Below are 20694 nucleotides of genomic sequence, written 5' to 3' on the forward strand. Positions count from 1 at the left end.
AAAAAAAAAAACCTAAAAAAAGTAGCCAGGCAGGCTGGCTTGCACCTGTAGTCCCAGCTACTTGGGAAGCTGAGGCAAGAGGACTGCTTGAGCTCAGGAGTTTGAGGTTGCAGTGAGTTACGATGATACCACTGCACTCTAGTCTGGGCAATAGAGCAAGACCTTGTCTCAAAAAAAAAAAAGGATGCAAAACCATATGTAAAATACTAACAATTGAATTGCAGCAATGTATTAAAAGAATGTGATACTCATGATCAAATAGAACTTTTTCCAAGAATGAAAAAAAGAAAATCTATTAATGTAATTTGCTACTTTAAACAGATTAAATAAAGTTGAAAAATGATATAATCATCTCAATAGATGCTTTAAAAAAAAGAGCGTGTATAAAATTCAACATCCATTCCTAATCAAATCTCTTAGAAATCTAGAAATATAATAAAATTTCCTTAACTTGATGAAGAGTAACTACAGGAAACCTATAAAAGATATCTACAAATGGCATAAAACTAGAAGCATTCCTGTACAAAACAGCAGAACCTATAAACCACCACTATTCAATATTCATTAGTAGACCCTTAAGGCAAGAAAAAGAAATGAGTTATTAATATTAAATAGATAAAACCATCATTATATTTATAGATATCTATTATTTACCTCTATCTAGAAAAGCCAAGAGAATCAAGGGAAAAACAATAGCATCAATAGAGTTCAGTAAGGTGGCCAGAACTAAAAACCAACACACAAAAATCAATAGCTTTCCTATATCCATTTCAGTGATGACCAATTAGAAATATAATTTTTGTAAAAACCAACCTAGATATAAACCTAATAAGAAGCGCATAAGATCGATATGGAGAAAGTGATAAAACTTTTTAAAATGATGCAAAAGAAGACCTGAATGAATAAAAACATACCATGCTCCTGGGTGGGAAGACTCAATATTGTAAAGATGTCAATTCTCCCCCAATTAATCTATAATTTCCATGCAATTCCAATCAAAATCCCAACAGGATTTTTTATGGAACTTGACAAGCAGATTCTCAAGTTCATCTGAAAGAGAAAATGTGCAAGAATAGCCAAGAAGTTTTTGAAAAAGAACCATAAGGAAAATTTGTCCCATCATTTATCAAAAAACAAAAACCAAAGATAAAAATTCCCTTAAAGTATAATAATTAAGTGTGGTATTTTTAGAGCTTATATAGAAATAGACTACTGAAATATAAGGGAGGACCCGGTGTCCATACGGGAACCCAGGATGTGACAAGGGCAGCATCGGGAGATGACCGAATATTAATGGGGGTGGGGAATGAAGCTATATCTCTCTTTCATACTATTCACAGAAATAAATTTCATATGGATTAAAAAGATAAACAGAAAAGACAAAAACTATAAATGTTTTAAGACAAACTATTGTTCTAAAACTAAGGTTTTAGAGGAAATACAGGAAAATAGGTTTATTACCTGGGTTTTTCTAAGCAACATCCCAAGCCCATGAGTCATAAGGGAAGCTGAACAAATTTTAAACAGATTTTTATTGAAATATTTCACATAGAAAAAGGGCACAAACCGTCAACATACAGCTTGACAACTTAAAATAAAATCAAAATTTCTCTACAATGAAAGACATCAGGGACTTCCAGTTAACACGAAGAGTACCCACCCTCCTCTCTGAAAACAATGAGGATAACATGTGCCCCTGTGGGTTCCTGAGAGTGCATCATTTCTCCCCAAGGCAGGTGATGCATCTGAGGGCAATAGGACTGGGGACACTGGTGGCTGGAGGAGCTTGTTTTTAAAGATATAATTTGGACAGTTCCACTACTTCTTTCATTTGATTTAATTATTTTTATGTGTCGAAACTTATATATGAAATGTGCAGTTTTACAAAGAAAGTTGGTAAAAAAAAATTATCCAATTTATATAAATATGTCATCAAATTTTTCGGCTCCCATCTGTGGTGATTTTAAACTATGTCCACACATTTTTGACACTTTTTGATTCAAAAGGTGCAGCCAAATTTCTTTCCCCTTGAGTGTATGTTAGACTTAATGATCCATTTCAAATGAATATATAGCTGAAGAGATGGTGTGTGACTTCTGAGACTACTAGGTCATAAAAGACATTGCTGGTTCCTCCTTGTTTTCTCTCCTGAATCACCTGTAATGAAGGAAGCTAGCTATCATGTTATGGGGACACTCGAGCAACCCTATGGAAAGGTCAGGCCTCCTGCCAACAGCCAGCAAGGAATGGAGGACTCCAGCCAACAGCCACATATGTAGCCTTTCTTGGAAGTGGATCCTCCAGCTTGGGTCAAGCCCCTACTACAAGTCACAGCCAACAGTTTGACTATAACTTTAGGAATGACCCTGAGCCAGAACCATTCAGCTAAAGCACTATCTGTTCTGGATAACAAGTGTTTGTTATTTTAAGCAGCTACATTATGCAATGACTATCATGCTGCCATAGATAACTAATACACAATCTAATTGATAAAGAAATATAAACAGCAAGCTTTAGTTTCAACAATGGCAGAGTAGCTCGTATCAGACGAACTCTTCTACAGCTAATAATTATAGACTCTGGACAAAATATTTATTTAGAAAAACTCAACTTTTTAAGAGCATTGGAGAGCAAGCAGAAGAAGGCAGAGACAGGCAGGGCATTCAATTCTTGGAAGAAGGGAACCATACTCGGTACCATCCAAGTTCACAGGACTTTTCCTCTAAGGAAACGCCCCATTTCTCTTAGTGGACAGAGGGTAGAACTTAATCAGGAACACGTGATCGTATTCTCCTGAGGAGTCAGGGGATGGAGTTTGGGACTGCCAGAGCAGCTAGAAATTGAGAGGAGGAATCTCAGAAAGGAGAGAGCTACCGAGGAGAACATAGAAACTCCCCTCAACCACTTGGTTGACCTCTGAACTACACATGGGTAACACTCCAAGAAACTTGGTAGGAAAACAACAGCTGAAAGGCTGAATAAGCTGAGCAGATATTTCAGCTGCTGCTCACGGCAGGGGAGTCAATTTGGAGTTTGAGTCTTGCTAAGTTAGAGGTCTTGGTGAACATTTCAGGCTTTCCACTGAAATACAAAAAGGGTCGTGGTCTAAGAGTAAAGACTACATGCCTGGGATAAAGGATTTTTCCTGAAGCTACAAGCAAATCAGAAAGTGACCAACCATAAAAAAATGGATAATTGAGTCTCTACCAGTTCAAATTTAACTGACTGCTAGAACAAAACTCAAGAGTATTCAAAGAAAACAGAATCCAGAGTCTCCACAATGTAATATAACAAAGTCTACTGAACAATAAAAATTACTAGATGTGCAAAGAAACAGGAATATATGACCCATTGTACAGAGAAAAGCCAATCATTAGAAACATACCCACAAATGGCCTAGGTATAGGAATTACTACAAAAGACTTAAAGTAACTCTTACAAACTTGTTAAGGAGTCCAAATGAAAGACAGATACTATGGGTGAAGAGATGGGAAATCTCAGGAGATCTGCAAACAGTAAAAATCACCAAATGGAAATAAATCACAGAAGAAAAGTACAATATCTGAAATTTTAAAAAATCATTGGAAAGGATTAAGAACAGACTGACAAAAGAACAACAAAAGAACACATTAATGAACCTGAAGTGCAAGAGAAATCATCTAATTTGAAGCACACAGAGAAAAAAAGGCTTTAAAAGATGAACAGCACCTCAATAACCTGTGAGATGTATCAGGCAGTCTAACAACTATAACTGCTGCCCAAAGAGGAAAAAGAAAATGGAATTGAAAAATATTTGAAGAAATGATGACAAAAGTATTTCCAAATGTAACTTAAAAAGAACTACCCACTAAGAAGCACAGCAAACCCAAAGCTGGAATTAATATAAAGAAAATTACACAAAAGGACATTACAGCCACAGGCAAAGCACAGATAGAAAAAACATTATAGAAGCAGCCAGAGGAACAAATCCCATTACATAAAGGGGAACAACAATAAGAATGACAACTGACTCATCATCTGAGACAACTGATGCCACTAGACAATAGAATAACATCTTCAAAGTGTTGAAAGAAAAACATGTCAAGTCAGAAAGCTATGGTCAGCAAAATTTCTTTTAAAAATGAAGATGAAGCAAAGATTCTTTCACATAAAATCCGAGAGAATGTCTCACCAGCACACCCAAACCTCAAGAAATACTAAAAGAAATTTTCCAGGCTGAAGAAAAATGGAAGCAAGATGGAAATCTGAAGCTAGGGAAAGCAAAGAAGAGGACTGGGAATGGTACATATGCAAGTAAGTATATTTCTTTTCATAAGTGTTTTAAAGTCAGCAAAGCGTTTAAAGCAAGAGTAAATAGCAATGCACTGTGGGTTTACAACTTATGAAGTAAAATATATAAAAATAATAGCACAAAGGATGAGAGTGAGTGTGAATTGAAACAACCCGTTTTAGATTTATACATTATACATGTAGTAGTATACTATTAATTCCAGATAGACTGGGATAAGTCAGGATATACATTATAATCTCTTGAGTGCCAAATGAAAAAAAGATATAAAAAGGTATAGCACTACGGTCAGCTCCAGGGGCATCTCAGAAGAATTCCCTGCTGTGTGCCAGCACGTTCGGAGAGGGAGGCTATATTAGGGGCACCCGAAGGTTGGGGCTTGGAGGGAGAGGCAGGAGGAAGGGGTGGCCACCTGCATGGAAAGGATGAAGCTGTGTACAGCAGCCTTGGAGCCACTGGCTGTCACAGGATCCTTGGGTCAAGGCGAGTCTCAACCCACACCTGCCTTCCCGTACAGCGCACTTCAGGTCCCCTGTCTCTATGTGGTACGCTCACGCCCAGCTCTGTGCTGCAGACTCCACCGTTTGCTCGGCAGTCCCACATGCGGTCGACTCCGCACGTATCAAGCTCAAGCCACGCTCTCGTGCTTCTGCTGCAACTGAGTGCTTGCCCTGCGCTCCTGTGGTTCCCTGTCTGCCCCCCTCATTTCAGCACGTGGTCCTGTACTGTCTGCCATATTGGTTCCCTCCAAAGACATGCTGAGCTCCCACCTAGAGGTCCCAAACTGTGTCTGTCACCTCCTTCTTCTCCCCTTTAATGGCTAGCCCAGTATCATACAAGCAGCACATGCCCAACAATATTCAATGTATTAATTAAAACATATTTCTGTTCCCAAGCCCAGCAAGTAGAGGCACTCTCTCCAGATTTTGGAAACTTGTACAATTCTGCAATGAGTGTAGACCTACCTAATGATAACAAACTGTATTTACTGTGCACCTTCTCTGGGAGGATCTCTATGTACGTTACTTCCACTGATTCCTCGCCCCAATCCACGATATAGGTGTTACCTACCTGCGATCCCCGAGAGTCCACTAAACCAGCACTGCTCAAATTGTTCTTTGTAGACAAATCCTCTAGGGATCTTGTTATAATGTAGATTCTGACTCAGTAGGTCTGGGATGGGGTTTTTTGCATTTTTAACACCTCCCAGAGGATGTCCGTGCTGCCAGTCTAGGGACTTTCAGGAGCGAGGCTCACACAACCTCAAAGGTGGGGTCAACCCCCTCACTCAAAGCAACACAGATCACTTTTATTCTCCCTGGGAGAGTTTCAGCAGGAGGGCTGGCGGAGCTCAGCGACTGCCTGCAGAGTCGCCCTGGGCCCGGGGTTTCACACGTGGCATCTGACTTCATCATCATTACACACCTGGGGAGGCAGCTGCACCATTGCCAATTTCCCCGTAGGTGAAGAAACCTTGGTTCAGTGAGGTTATGTAAGTTGTCTACGGACACACAGTCAGTGAGAGGTGGGAGGGGACCTGGAACCCAGGTCAGCCTGACTCCATGGCTCATGAAGGGACTTCTTAGGGGTCTTCACTCATTATCAAAGGCTCCAAGGAGAACGTATACATCTCGACATACGAGAACTATCCACAAAGGAGCGAGGCCGGTTGATAGAGTCTCCTGATTTATTCATAGAACATGCCCTTGGGGGCTAACTCTGTCATAGAATGACAAGGCCCAGCCACCTCAAAGATTTCCAAGGCAAAAGGCAGGCAGAGAGTCCTAATTAAGGAAAAGCTGAGGACCCTCTTTTTGACATTCAAGTTTCCCTAAGGACTGGTGATCCAGGGAACCCCCGATCCAACCTCCCCACCTTATGCTGCTTGTAAGAAGTGAAGCTATGGGGTTGCAGTTGCCCTCACAAAGGCTCAGTGGCAGGAACGGCAGTGGCCTGGAAGGGTGGCTTCCCACCATGGCCATCTGAGTGAGCATGAGCACTTTCAAACCGAGAGGCAGACAGGCCTCCAGGGTGAGGTTGGCACTCCCTGGAGGCTATCCGGCACCCCGCCCTTCTGCCCTCACCGGCTCAGTTCCTGGTTCAGTGATGTGTGCCTGGCGGGGACTTCAGAACACTTGGGGACTGAGCTGTCACGGTGCCAGGCTCCAGTAGGGAACAGAAAGACATGTGACTCTACTACAGAGCCCCATCCTGGCAAGGGCAGCTTAACTCACCAATGCGAGAAGCTAAGTAACAAAGCCAGAAACACCTGGGGTCAGGCACTGCTCCTGAATCACTGGAAGAGTTGAGAATCCCAGTGAACAAGATGGGGGTGCAGCTGGATTCAGGGTGCACGTCACAGAACAGAGTGAGCATGAGTGGCCGTAAGTCACAGTGGGGCTGAGCCAAGGGGAGAGGTGGGGGAGGCAGGGCTGGGAGTGGTTCAAGCCCAGGTATACACAGGGAAGATGGGGCATGTCTGTGGGATACTAATACTATGACAAATGTCCTCTGGCTAAGGCCAAGGGCAGGGACAGAAGTGAGCCAGCAGGCTTGCGTGGGAGTTGGGACCTAGGAAAGGCCTTTGTCCCAGGTAAAGATTGTAACTGTGTCTGGGAAGTGACAGGGAGCCCCTCAAGGACTGTGAGCAGGTGACCCCACACAGCCTGTCAGCAGGGGCGGTCTGAGTGCCAGCAGGAAGTCAGCGGCCAGCTAGCAGGACCAGAGGAGAGAAAGGGGAGATGCTGTCATCGATGGGACCTGCGATGCCTTTTCAGGCAAAACCCTGAGCAATTCCTCCGTCTCAGGGCCCCAGTCACCGTGTGCCAGCTGCCTGGGCCATGGCACAGATGGCGCGGCTGCCTTCAGCCCAGGGGCCTGGCACGGCAAAGGCCAAAGGACGGAGGCTGCTGAGACCAGCAGAAGGGAGCTCTCCAGCCCCCCGCCCCAGGCCCCTCAGCTCCCAGGCTTACCTCCTATTTTTGCATTGTACGCTATGCCCACGATGCAGTAAGAGTTGTTTGCTGAAGCAGCAACTTCTCCCGCACAACGAGTACCATGTCTGAAGCAAAGAAAAAACAAAGTTAGGACCCAGCCCAGCAAGCTCTAGTGAATTCAGCGCATTGCTCAGTTCTCATGAAACAAGACAGTCAGCTGTCCTGGCCCGAAGCATGACGTTAAAGCCCATTTCTGAGTGTCCTCCTGGGAGGGAGCATCCACTCGGGCTTGGCACAGCCCTTCCTGCCGCCTGCAAATGGCAAGCGCTTGCTCGCGGGTTGTCTCTGCCAGGATGCCTCCCTGACCCCCAAGCTGGAGTCAGGGCACCTATGGCCCTGTGCCTCCCTCCTCCCAGCACTCGTGGTTGGCACTCTGCCACTGCTGTGTACGGGGCGGGGGCCGTGGTGCCTCAGCCTTGTGTCTCCCGCGACCTAAAACACGTTGCTCAGCAAGCACAGGTGCGGCATCAACCTTGCCTGACCAGCAGGATGAAAAAAAGAACAAGCAGGTACTGTGTGTCGCATGTCTCATCCCCTGTGCACCTACAACACCACGCTCACCCCGAGACAGCCCCCGCTTGCTTCTACCGCCATTTAAGCGGGAACAGAGGCAGAACGCTCTAAACTGAACACTCAGCAGCAGCTCGGGGACTGTGAAGGAATTACCAGAAAAACAAATTGCTTTCCTCAGTAATGACCCCAATCTCCGATGTGCCAAATCGAGTCAATTCCTCTGGCAGGGACCAAAATATGGGCAAGTTTAAACAGCACATCTTTGAGAAGAGTCCACAGGGGCTGCGAATCATTGATTCAAATTTAAAGTCGCCTTTAGAAACAGTCCCGGTCTGTGTGCTAGCCCTTTGGAAGGAGTCATCTGTTGTTCTCTGGAACCCCCGCCAGGGCTGCTCGCAGGTCGTGTAGCTCCATGGCTCATGAAGAGAGTCACTCGCCCTTCAAGGGTCACTGCATGGTATCTGGATCATTCCTCCGTGCCTCTCAGCTTTTTGGCCATGGTCAGGCCCCTATGCCCCAGCCGTCCTCACTGCTGGCCAGGAAGCGCAACTTGGCACGTGCAGGGCTGGAGCCTCTGCGTCCCCGGGGAGCTCTGCAGCCTGTTGTGTCGAATTCATGGGGCAGAGCCTCCCTGCACAGCACCTTGTGAGCATCGGCGTGCAAACCTCAGCATCGAATCAAACACAAGCTAAGGTACTGTGGTGGGAGGATGCACCTTGGCAAGTGTCTTGTCAACAGCAGGGAAGAAAGAAAGGGCTTTTGTTATTTTCCTCTAAATATGTTAGCAAGAATGGTAAGAGCTCGGGGCATGGGGCAAGCGGGTATAGCAAACAAACGCCCAGGAACAACCCTGGGGCTGCCATTTACACTGCACAAGTCACCTGGTCTCTCTGGACCCCCCTGCCTACCTTGCAAAATGATGGTGACGCAACAACGCCCCCCCATCATTTCCTGAGCACCTGCTGTATGCATTCTTCACACATCAGCTTACTGACCCCTCCAGCAACTCTGCAAGGTAGGGGGCGTCATTGCCATGGAGAAGCCTCTGAGACACTTAAGACATGGAGTCTCAACCAGGTCACCCACCGCGCACAAAGCCACACAGCCAGTAAGGGGGAGAACTGGGATCTAAACCCGGATGTGCCCAGCATCACTCATGCCCCCTCATGCCCCTTGTACCTCTCTCATAAGGTCACAGACAGAGTCACAGAAGCATGTGACCTGTGTGCTCAAATAGACCAAACTGCTGTCTTAACACAGCTGGTCATGGAAACCACTAGACTTAAGGGTTATTCTCTTAAAATATTCCAAGAAGATTGGAGGTAGGATCACTGTTTGTCAGACATCCATTTCTAGCCGAACAGCAGTGGCTAAACGCACAGGAGCTGCCTCGTGCCTGAAGAGCTGTGCCTGGCATGGCTTGTGACTCCTAGATAAACACGCCCAGCGGCGGGCCAGGGGAAGAAGTGCTGACAGCCTGTCACCTCTCCAGATCCCTCGTGTGGACATTTAACTGCAACTCTGCAGGGAGAGGAGGGGAGAAGAGAAGCGAGGGAAGAGGAGACAAGGCAACGTACTTATTTTCATTGCTGGCATCATATCGTGGAGATGGGTCATAATCGTTTCCATTGACATCATAGCTTGCAAAGGAATCCTACGAAATTAAATCTTGGTGAGTGAAAAGCAATGACGTAGCATATTACAGCCCTGTTTTAAATTGTTTTTATGCCCTATTGGAAAATAGAGGAAACCACACAGAGGGTTTCTTTCTTACTGGAACTACCGTCTTAAACATTTTTTTATTGCAGTAAAATATACATAACATGAAATTTACCATCTTAACCATTCGTAAGTGTCCAGTGAAGTAGCATTAAGCACATTCACACTGCTGTGCAGTTGTCACCACCATCCGTCTCCAGAACTCTTTTCATCTTGCAAAACTGAAACTCTGTACCTATTAAACAGTAACTCCCATTCCTTTCTCCCAGCCCCTGGCAACCACCTCTCCACTTTTTGTCCACTAATTTGACTACTCTAAGTACTTCATGTAAGTGGAATCAGTATTTGTCCTTTTGTGACTGGCTTATTTCACTTAGCATAATGTCCTTAAAATTCATCCATGTTGTCGCATGTGTCAGAATTCCTTTAATTTTATATTTTTAACAGGCATGTTTTTGTTTACATACTTATAAATAATAGTATTCATATAATTTTGTATCCTCCTTTTAAAACATATGATAGGCCGGGCGTGGTGGCTCATGCCTGTAATCCTGGCACTTTGGGAGGCTGAGGCAGGAGGATTGCTTGAGGTCAGGAGTTCGAGACAAGCTTTAGCAAGAGTGAGACCCCATCTCTACTAATAATAGAAAGAAATTAGCTGGACAACTAAAAATAGAAAAAACTGGCTAGACGTGGTGGCGCATGCCTGTAGTCCCAGCTACTTGGGAGGCTGAGGCAGGAGGATCGCTTGAGCCCAGGAGTTTGAGGTTGCTGTGAGCTAGGCTGACAACCCAGCACTCTAGCCCAGGCAACAGAGTGAGACTCTTGTCTTAAAACAAAAAAAAAAGTGATAAAAGCTTTCCAGTGTTGCTGATGTAGTCTTCAAAACTCATTTCTAAGGGCTGCATAATTATATATCGAATGGAGACAATACGGTTTACTTAACCACTGTTAGGCACACAGGTTTCTAGAGTATTTACTGCATTTATCATATTTACTATATGCCAAGCTCTCTTCTTTACATTTATGAACAAATTAATCCTTATAGTAACTCCAGGAGTTAGCAGTCCTCTTATTAACCCCATTTTACAGTTGGCGACACTGAAGCACAGAGAAGTTAAGCACTTTGCCCAGAGGTCTCGGAGCTAAAAAGTCACAGAGCCAGGATAGGAACCCAGGGGTCTGGATCCAGAGCCCATGTTTTAACCCTATAACTGCTCATGTTGCGAATATCCACATGATGACTATCTCCACGCATGTGTTCTTAGTTCTTCAGGCTCCATTCCTAGAAGTATATGTCACTCCTCAAACATGTGGCCGAATCCCTCTGCAAAACCCCTCTCCCTGGCACCAGGACAGTAGCAGGTAGAAGGATGTGTGTTTCCCTAACCTCCCCAGCATGGTGTTCTTTATTTCCTAATCTAATGGGGGGGAGGGAAATAGCACCTTACTGTTTTTTAAACTGGTATTTATTTAATGACTAGCACAGTTGAGTATCTTTGCATGTTACTTCCAAGGCTTCACTTACATAATTTGGGGCCAGGTCGGGGTGATTCCGCTCTATGCCATCATCGAGGATGGTGACCACCACGTTTTTTCCCGTGTAGCCCCTCTTCCACGCTGCCTGGACATTCATTTCTGATCGGCAGCGACTGTTCTTGTCGCCACAGTGCTGTATAGAAGACACAAAGCCCCCCCGACACGGACAACCCTGACACAGAATGGACATTCTGTGCACACCCGCAGGGAGGCACTTACAACTGCAAGTAAATAAGGCAGAAATGCGTGGCCTTGTCTCATGTAGGGAAGACCCTCTTTCCCCCACCCCGATCTGGATGAGTAAATGTGGAGGGCTTCCCTGGCTTTTTCTGCACCTGCCATCTGCCTATCATCATCCCAGGGCATCGTCTGTCTTCGGGGACTCTGTCCAGGGCTGGTTGTCACCACTGAGTTAGTCCCACAGGCTGCATCAAATCGCTGTCCTGCTCAAAGAGCTCCCCCTGGACTTTCATGTCATTTCAGAAAAAATTCACAAGAAAGCGCATGCTGCACAGTCTTGAAGTAGGAGTTTTACACACTCAGATGAAATGCGTCTGTCTGGAGCTGTCCCACAAATTTAGCTTTGTTGGGGGAAATTAACACGTTTCAGAGATGAGGCACTGCAAATGCCCTGGGACAGACAGAGGCCCCGTCCTACTCACCAGGTACCACATGTTGGACCAAATGGGGTCGTTGAAATAAAGGGCCTGAGGGTCACTTCGCACCTGCCTCTTCACTCTGCGTTTCACTTCTTGTTGTTGCAGCCATTTCACCTACCGGGAACAAAGGCAGTTACTGTCTGTTTTAAAAATAATTTCCGGATTGTATGTAGCCTCTCTGTAGATGCTGTAGGTCTCCTTTTGCATGAATATCTGTGTCATGGTAGATGCTTAGACGATAAGTTCCAAGAGTATATTTTCACTTCAAAGTGACTACATTTGAAAAATAAGAACTTGTTTGTGTATATGTGTGTGTAGAGGCGGAAACAACACCTCTGATAGATTTTGAAGTCATTCTATTAAAAAAAAAAAAGGGAAGAAAGAAAGACCTTGTGAAGTTGCTGATAAATTGTCTGGTGACCTTTGTCTCGAAGGAAAAAGGAACACATGTATGAAGGAACGGATGAGTGAGGAAATCGGTCAAATTGTTACTAGAAGTTGCTCGACAATGAGGACACGAATAAGTCAATTATGACAAGCCATATATTGACATTTTTGACAGCCACTAGAAACATGGTACCAAAACATGTACTGAGAAAAATCCAGAAAGGGATATAGCAAAATATTAATGGCAGAAATTCCTGGATGATGACATTATTGCTAATTTAAAATTTTTAAATTACTTTCAGGGTTTTATAAATGTCTTTCAGTCAGCACGATTTGCTTTCATGGTCAAGGCAAAGAGTTTGAGGGGTAGAACTGACGTTCAAGAGCGAGGATCCAGGAGCCAGGGGGCCGGGATCACAAGCGCAGCCCCACACTCGTCCGCTGTGGGACCTGGAGCGGGTAGTCGGCGGCCTCACGGTGCTCACTTGCAGGGTGGGAGATGCGGGTTGTCACGAGGGTTAGCACATGAACCAGCATGTATAAAGCTCTAACTAGTGCCCAGCGCACAGCTGTTCTTCCCGTCCTGTGTGTACATTCTTGTAAAGCTGGAGAAACGTTTTCATTTTTAAAGGATCTTGAGGAAGAGAACCCATGGGCCCTGAGTGAAATCGTTTGCTTTGGTCTTGCCGCAGAGGCTGCACCTGATCCAGTAATGCTCGAAGCTGGGGTTCAGCCTGGCGCTGGGGCCTGAGATGGGCAGGATGAGGATGAGTACCCAGCCCCTGCTCTCAAGGAGTCTGCGCTATGGTCAGAGCAAGGAGCAAGCAAAGAGTGTGATGTGAGCTCCAAACAGGGCAGGCTGCCCGGAGGAGGTGGCATAGTGGGGGGGAGAAGAGAAAGGAAAGGACTATGGTAGGAGAAGCAGGAGGAGAGGGGAGAGAGCCCAGGGTGACCCCAGGCTGGTGATCCAGGCAGTCTTGGCAGCGAGAATGGCTGTCACAGTGAGGAGCTGCCTGAGGCTGAGCAGACAGGCACCCCCAGGCTGGAGCACAAGATTTCTCTTCCTTCCCCCTCAACCTTGACTTCTCCACACTGTCCTGAGAGAGGAGAGCTGAACACCCCCATGCACAGCCTCACATCGAGGGGTGGGGACTGATCTCAAAGGCATCCTTGGTGTACCAGAAAAAATGCTCAGAGAGAAGTATCATAGTCTGCCCCACCACCAATGTGATTTGTCTATAAAACACCGGGAGAAACACTGCAAAGAGCTCAAAATCAATGCTGGGTCAGACACTTCAAAAAGCCTCAGCACCAAGCCCTAAATAATTTATAACAGCCACTGATAGATACTTCTATGGAAAATAAAATGATAAAATGAGATATTTTGTTCATAACACTCGCTGATGGCATTTTGAAACTTCCCCATATATTACCACCCGAACTAGAAAGCTTTTACCTGGTATAAAATACTGTAGGCAATATTTCATAATCCGTTAAACAGCCTATTATAAAAATATAGTGGTATGTAGATCCCTCAGAGCTTCAAGTTGCTGGGATGTCTCCATCCCTCTTGCCAGGTTGAGCCCTGTTTGACCTAAAGGGTCCTGGACTGACTCCTTGACCTGATAACATCCTGCACCTTTTGACTGCTGGGCCCCCCACGCCACACTCCCAGTAGGAGAAGGAGGCCAACTCTGCTCTTCCAAGCCCAGGTGGACGACACCCCTAAATCAGTTAGGTCATGTGGGAAAGAACGTTGCCAGATGTCATGAAAAGTTCCCTAGTGGGATGAGAGTCCAGGCATCCTGACCCCCGACTGTTGCTGGGCTCTGGGTAAGACCCCGCATTAGCACACAGTTCTGAGGGTGGGCTGGGAAAACACAGGGTCCACGGCACAGTCCGGGGCTCTCCTTGTGGTGTGGTCCCGGGAGCAGCCCTTTCCCCACCAACAGGCCTGCTCACTGCAAGGCTCTGACAGCAACCCAGGCACTGTCAGGCCGATGGAACCGAATCCTGTAAGACAGATGATTTGCCAGGCGCGGGGTGTCTGAGCCCCAGCACTATGGACCCGGGATCCAGGTGGATGGCACAGATACAGAGGCTGACTCAGCCAGCAGTCACCCCGTTCGTTCCTCTGGGCTCCAGTCACTGCCTTGCTTCTCACTCGGCTTCAGGAAAGCGCAGGGGATCCCAGATCCTGCTTCCTGCCCATCACAAAGAGTAAGCCATTTTCCAGGTCCACCCGCCCCGACTTCTCTGGAGAGTGGGCATTCTGTGTTCACTTATTCTGCTGCTCACTCAGCAAAAACATATGAAGTCTTCCCGTGCATCCAGCACTAGGGCCTGGGAAGATGAGCATATACCTGGTCCTCCTCCAGGACCAGGGCGGCCCACCCCTCCATCCCCAGCTCGGATGCAAAGCTCTGCTTCCAGTGCCCCTCGGGCTGGAACCTGGAGCCACTTGGCCACTCTGGAAAGGTCAGAGGTGTGCTAGCGGCTCAAAACCAAGGGACTAAAACTTTAGTTCTCCCACCAAACAGAAGCAGCACCTGTGCTAAAGGGCACCTCACGCAAGCGTAGTCCAGAGTTTTTGCTATGTTAACTGGTGGGGCTATGTATAATAAAGAGTACAGAGTTTAGGACCTCCAAGCGCGTGTCACTCGTGGAACGCATTCTCCTGCAGAACTGGCAAACAGATAGTGAGATGATGAGAGTGGTCACGGGTGGGAGGCAGGCTTGCCTTCTGGACTATTTCGTCTTATGCACACGAGTACCTTTGTCAGGAAAAGCAACGGGAGATGCTTTGTAGGATTTAAAGTATTCTCCCTCTCTTCCTGGAGGGCCAGTACAAATGGGACGTCACGATGTTTCTCTGGCAGTTTACTTGGATTGTCACTTTACACTGAAGCGTCAATCATGGGCCATGTAGCAGATCTCTCATAACTCCGACGTGGATTTCAGACTTTCTCTTTGTGAAAAATGTATGGGGAGAGACAGTCGTGCACATTTATTCACCTTTCAAGGCCATAGACTTGGAAAATTCGTCCTAAACCCAAGTAAGCCTACAAATGAGTGGGCCGGGGCAGAATAACATTTTTGTGGCTATGTGTGTATGTGGTAAGAGTTAAGCTCTTATAGAGGGAGCCCCAACCTTCTTATGGATTTGTACTTTCAAAGCTTCAGATCCCTGGGTTGAAGAAAGAGGAAATACTGAAGACAGGAAAGTGCCTGATCATTCTATTTAATACTCTTTAGGTTTTGGATAAAGGGTCTTCGCAGATGGAATTAAGTTAAGGATCTTGAGATGAGATCCGGCTGGATTATCTGGGTGTGTCCTAAATCCAATGAATACCACATGTTTTTATAAAAGAGAGGCAGGAGGAAGAGGAGGGGGCCGTGCAAAGACAGAGACAGAGATCGGGGTGATGCAGCCACAAGCCAGGGAACACCCAGAGTCTCCAGAAGCTGAAGAGGCAAGGAAAGATTCTCCCCCAGAGCCTCTGGAGTGAGCGTGACTCCAACTTTTGGACTCCAGAACTGTGAGACAATAAATATCTGTCATTTTTAAGCCACCCCACTTGTGGAACAGGTGATTTGTTACAGCAGCCCTGGGAGATTAAACAGGTTTAAATCACAGCATTAGTCAGGGTTGAGATTTACAGTGTTTGAGGATTTGTGAGGCTGTCCCATGAGAGAAGGGTCTGGAAGCCCCAGCCCGGTGCTAGTGGTGAAGGCATGGGGTCCCAGAGAGGGAAGGGCCGTGGTGGCCGAGGCTGCAAGGAGGCATACTGGGCAAGAGAAGGGGCTCGAGGCACAGGCTCTTTATCAATACTCTAAAAACTGGACCAGCCATCCCGGAGTACCCACTGGGTGCCATCTCTGGCCAGGACCAGCACCCACACACACGAAGATCTCCCAGACCCCAGGCTCTCAACCTGACCACTCTCTCCCCTGCACTACAATGGGTGTTGGACACCAGTCCCCACTGACATGTCAAATTAAAGCTGCCCCACAGTGAGACCTGCTCCCCACCCCGGTCCCACTTATCCTCCCGAGTCTCCTGATTTGACAGCACTAAAGTCCACCTGCTTTCCACACCAGAACAGACTGGAACCCTCTCTAACCTGAGTGTCTCACGTTGGTCTTCTAAAGGTGCCAGGATCCTGTGCCCTCCACTCATCACTGTGCACTCCCTGTATCTGCACAGTCACAAGGGCCCCTAGAGGGTGTCCCTGCCTCTAGTCTCCACGTGACCGCCATACAACCAATCTATGATACAAATCTGACCCCCTACACCCCGCCACCCTCTAGGGCCCTCTGAGGCACCCAAGGCCTCCCTAGCCTAGTCTCCCACTTCCAGAAGGCCTGAGCTGCTTACAGCATCCCTGCAGTCGGGCAGTTCCAAGGGACAGCTCTGTGCCTCTGACAAAAGGCCCTTCCCCTCCTCACTGGGCCAACCTTTAACTCTCCATCCTTTAACCCTCACTATGTAGAAACCTTCTCTGGTATCCAGGCTGGACAGAATGGGGGGTCCCCTTCTGGGCTCCTAGGGCCCTCTGCAAGTATCTTTACCACCTCTTTTTCCTTTAGCGAGAGGGATGTGTCTCAACCATCCTTGTTTCTCCAACTCTACACAAACACCTGCCCTGGAACAGGTACTTGCTCAGCAAAGATTTGGACTAAAGTACTGTCTCCTCTTTCTTACAAAAAAGCAAACTGAGAATCGCCCCTGGATGAATGCAAAGTCAGGCATGTCTCCCTCAAAGGTAAGGGCCTGTCTGCACCTCCCCATTCTAGCACTGGCCCCCGTCTGTGACAGGATGTATTTGGGGTGATCTGATCAACCTCTGCTCCCTCAGTGGTCTGTATGCTCCATCTGGACAGGGACAGTGTTTTGTTCACCATTGTATTTCAGTGTGCCAGGCAAGGCATGGCATATAGCAGGAGCTCACTAAATACTTCTTGAATGAAGGAATAAAGTTACACTTGAGATTGTAAATATGAATACATTTCAGATTATAAATACACTGCCACCACAAGGAAACTTTTAAATACAGGCTACTGAGTAGAAAATGTGATTGGGGCTTAATGACACTAGATGACATTTGTTGCCTTTTTTTGTGGAAGATCAACTATGAGTGATTTGGCGCAAGGGCTGGGTTTGCCAAGTGTCACTTTTAGCCCAAACGTGAATTGTTATCTCTTTGCAAACCTGTATAAAGTGTCTTGATTTCTTTAAAGTCATATTTTGAAGGTGGAACTTCATTCTGACCTTTTCCTTTCATCTATTTCCCAAATGTTGTAGGTTTCCTGCTAAACATGCAGCACACTTCTAGATAAGTTATTTGCTCTGGGGAAGGGAATTCTAATCTCCAAGAAGGCTTCGTAATCTTCTCAAGATTACGTTCGTAGCCAACACTTTCTTCTGTAGCATGTGCCCCCTCCAGCTTTCTTCTTGAGCGGTCAAATTAAAATTAGGCATCTGTTGAACGTCCTTCTGCTGATAAGATAAGGTAGAATTTAAAGATGTTCATAAAAACATAACATAAACCAGCAGAGACCCAGGAGGTGCCTTGTCACGGTCCCAGTAAATGGTCGGAGATGTCACAGGTTATCAGTGCTACTGAGTTGTAATAATTGTCCAAGCAACCTTCTGCCAGGCAGCTGCGGGCAGCCATTAACTTAGCTGGACTTACCGAGGCAGAAAGTGGATCAGCGTTCTCCACATGTGAGGGTTGATACAACCGCTGTTATCTTCCTGGAGGGCAGAGAGGACCGTCACCATAAGCAAGCTTCATTAAAGCCTGTCTCAGTGAGACGCCCAAGCCCACCTGTGGTCACCTTGGGGTGGGGGTGGGAGGTGCCAGGCTGCTATGGCAACTGCGCAGCTGGAACCCAGTGACCGAGCCCAGGCAGTAGAAGTTGGAGGAACCAAAAAAATAAAAGATATTCTAACTCCTCCTAGAAACCCCTCGCCCCCCGTGTCACCCAGGCAACTGGGAGCCCGGCTCCCTCTCCGCTTCCTTACTACAGCAGAGTATCGACCAAATCTTGAATTCTTTCTGCAAAAGCCGAACTGCATTTGCCAGAAGACCCCAGCTTAACAGTCGTTAGAGAGGACGGTTCTCATCCTGCCAGTTTGGAAATGGACAGTGGGTGTGAAAGTACTTGGGGACAGTAAAGTCATTCATTCATGCATAACTCAGTTCTCATTTTGCTGCAAGGGGACAGAAGGTCCCCTCTCCCCACTGCCTGTCACCTGCCTCCACTCATCGACAATGGAACAGGCGGCCAGTGCCCAACTTCACCTGTTGTTAGGGGCTCAATTGTGTCTCCCCAAGTTCTTACGTTGATGTCCTAAACCCCAGTACTCTACAATGTGACTGTGTTTGGATATGGTGTCTTTAAAGAGGTAACTAAGTTAAATTGAGGTCATAAGGGTGTGGTCCTAATCCAATCTGACTGGTGTCCTTATAAGAAGAGGCGATTAGGACACAGACACACAGAGGGACGACCACGTGAGGACACAGCAAGAATGTGGCCATCTGCAAGAGACCTCAGAAGAAACCAACCCTGCTGATGCCTCGGACTTCTAGCCTTCGTAATCACGAGACAGTAAGTTTCTGTTGTTTGAGCCACTCAGCCTGCAGTCCTCCGTTACAGCAGACCTGCAGACCGTACACCTACGAAATCAGACGCTGGTCAATGTGCCCAAAGTCTAGCTACTGTCAGTACTTCTGTTATTTTAGCTTTAGCAACACAGGATACAGCCTTGGTGACTCCAGCTCACATTAGGATTTCTGCTGTAATTTAGCCAAAGCGTGTCACGATTTATTTCTAAAGTATTTACCTAGAAACATGTTGATAAGCAAATAACATACAATGTGCTTATGTGAATCTAATCTGTGAAGACTGAGATATGTCTCCATAAACATTTACTATGCATCTGTCTACTATTTACGGGGTAGCTGCTGGACCTGGAAGGGAGTAGAAACAGATGAGATGTGGCCTTGGTCCTCAACAACCTTCTATTGCATTGCCAAGAGCTGGGCTTGCGTGCTTCCAACTACATGCTTCTCTCCCCCGGTGCATCCACACACCAGGTCAGCCTGACTTCCCATCGCCTCTCCGCCAGCTCTGGAATGCTGAACATCCTCCTGATGGTCCAGGCCTCCCAGGAACCATCTGCAGCTCCCCTGCCAGCCCTGGTTCTGTCACTGTCCAGATCCCAAGCAAACTGAACCAGTCATCATTCCCACTCTGGGGCCAAATCTAGAACATAATCATATAACTGCTAGGAAGAGCAAGCCATGCCTGAGGACTCTGAGCAGGCTTTGTGGCAGGGGTGCTTGAGCCAAGAGCGGAGGCCAGAGAAGAGAGAGACTGCGGGGGAAGGTGGGGAGCAGCCTGTGCAAAGGCTGTGCGGAGGGGAAGAGTGAAGGTCATTCAAGGAGGATTGCAAAGGCCAGTGTGGCTGGGGCTCAGGGGGCCACAGGAGGCCAGACCAAGGAGGGTCTGGAAGGTTGGGGCAGGTGATCCTAAGGGACAGTGGCACCATCAGACCACGTATGTCAGAGGATCCCTTGAAAGCATGGAAGCTGATTGGTGAGGATGCCCACAGGAGGCCAGAGAGGAGGGCAGTGCCATGGTCCAGGTGAGAGAAGACAGGAGTTTGGCCTAGGGCAAGAGACACAGGACATGGACGGGGTGGAGTTGTACAAAATGCAGATGAATTCTTCTCTCTGAGACAGATGGGGGCAGAGACAGTGAGCTGGGTTTAGAACCTGTAGACTTTAGAGTTGTCCTTGTGACATCTAAGTTTAAGTGCTGAGCATGCAGGTAAAATAATAAAATGTTACCTTTTAAGGCGTATTTTAAAATTCAAACTTTTTGCTAATTCATAGTAGCCATGCCACTAGAACCAGTTGGGTTATGCTAAAAATGTGAAGAGACAGTTTGTCACTGTCATCTGATCACCCCAGATGGGAGTGATGGTTATAAGACAGCCGGTTAGAATAGCTCCAGATTTCTACTGGGCAACTCTACTGGGCAGCAATTGCCCCCACCCATTACACAGTTCATCAACCCCTGAGACCAATTTGGTCACTTACTGTCTATGTGCTTTTATTTGCCAGGAACTTTTTGTTTGTTTGCACTTCGAATGGCTCTAGCACACAAAACTGTCAGATAAAATTCCATCTGTGGTTAATGGAAAGATCTGCTTAAACGTTGCATCACTGCTGGAAAGAAACATGAGCTGTGATTAAACTCTGGGGGCAAAGTCCCATCCTACAAAACAGAATGCCTACTCCAGTCCTTGAAATCATTTCGCAACTTCTGAGCTTTTAAAGCACTAAACGAGGCATCAAACCGAGGGCTCCCACCACCCTGGAAGGAGCTGTCAAGGGCCTCCCTAAGAACAGCTTTATCCTTCCATTTCCATTGTCAATCCGACTGAGGACTGCAGCAAAGGAAAGGGCTGAACCCAAGTCATTGTGCTAAAATGTAAGGTTTGGAAGACACAGGCAGCAACGTCTAACTATAAGCCAGCTTGGAACATAATCAGAACAAGTAATTTAAAAAAAATTTGTGA

General features: G+C 46.7%; 1 protein-coding gene across 1 annotated transcript in view; it reads right to left on the bottom strand.

Moving 5' to 3' along the window:
* The window catches only part of PCSK6 (proprotein convertase subtilisin/kexin type 6), a gene marked incomplete at its 5' end in the record, with an annotated part of 167897 nt that overhangs the window by 95487 nt on the left and 51716 nt on the right, over nucleotides 1–20694 (bottom strand). Inside the window, 4 exons of the mRNA XM_012642689.1 lie at nucleotides 7261–7349; nucleotides 9375–9451; nucleotides 11045–11188; nucleotides 11718–11828. Of these exons, the coding sequence (XP_012498143.1) occupies nucleotides 7261–7349; nucleotides 9375–9451; nucleotides 11045–11188; nucleotides 11718–11828 (421 nt within the window). The remainder of the gene's footprint in view (nucleotides 1–7260; nucleotides 7350–9374; nucleotides 9452–11044; nucleotides 11189–11717; nucleotides 11829–20694) is intronic.

This window comes from Propithecus coquereli, unplaced genomic scaffold (genome assembly GCF_000956105.1).
Source record: "Propithecus coquereli isolate 6110/MARCELLA unplaced genomic scaffold, Pcoq_1.0 Scaffold184, whole genome shotgun sequence".
In the NCBI taxonomy this organism is placed as follows: Eukaryota; Metazoa; Chordata; class Mammalia; order Primates; family Indriidae; genus Propithecus; species Propithecus coquereli.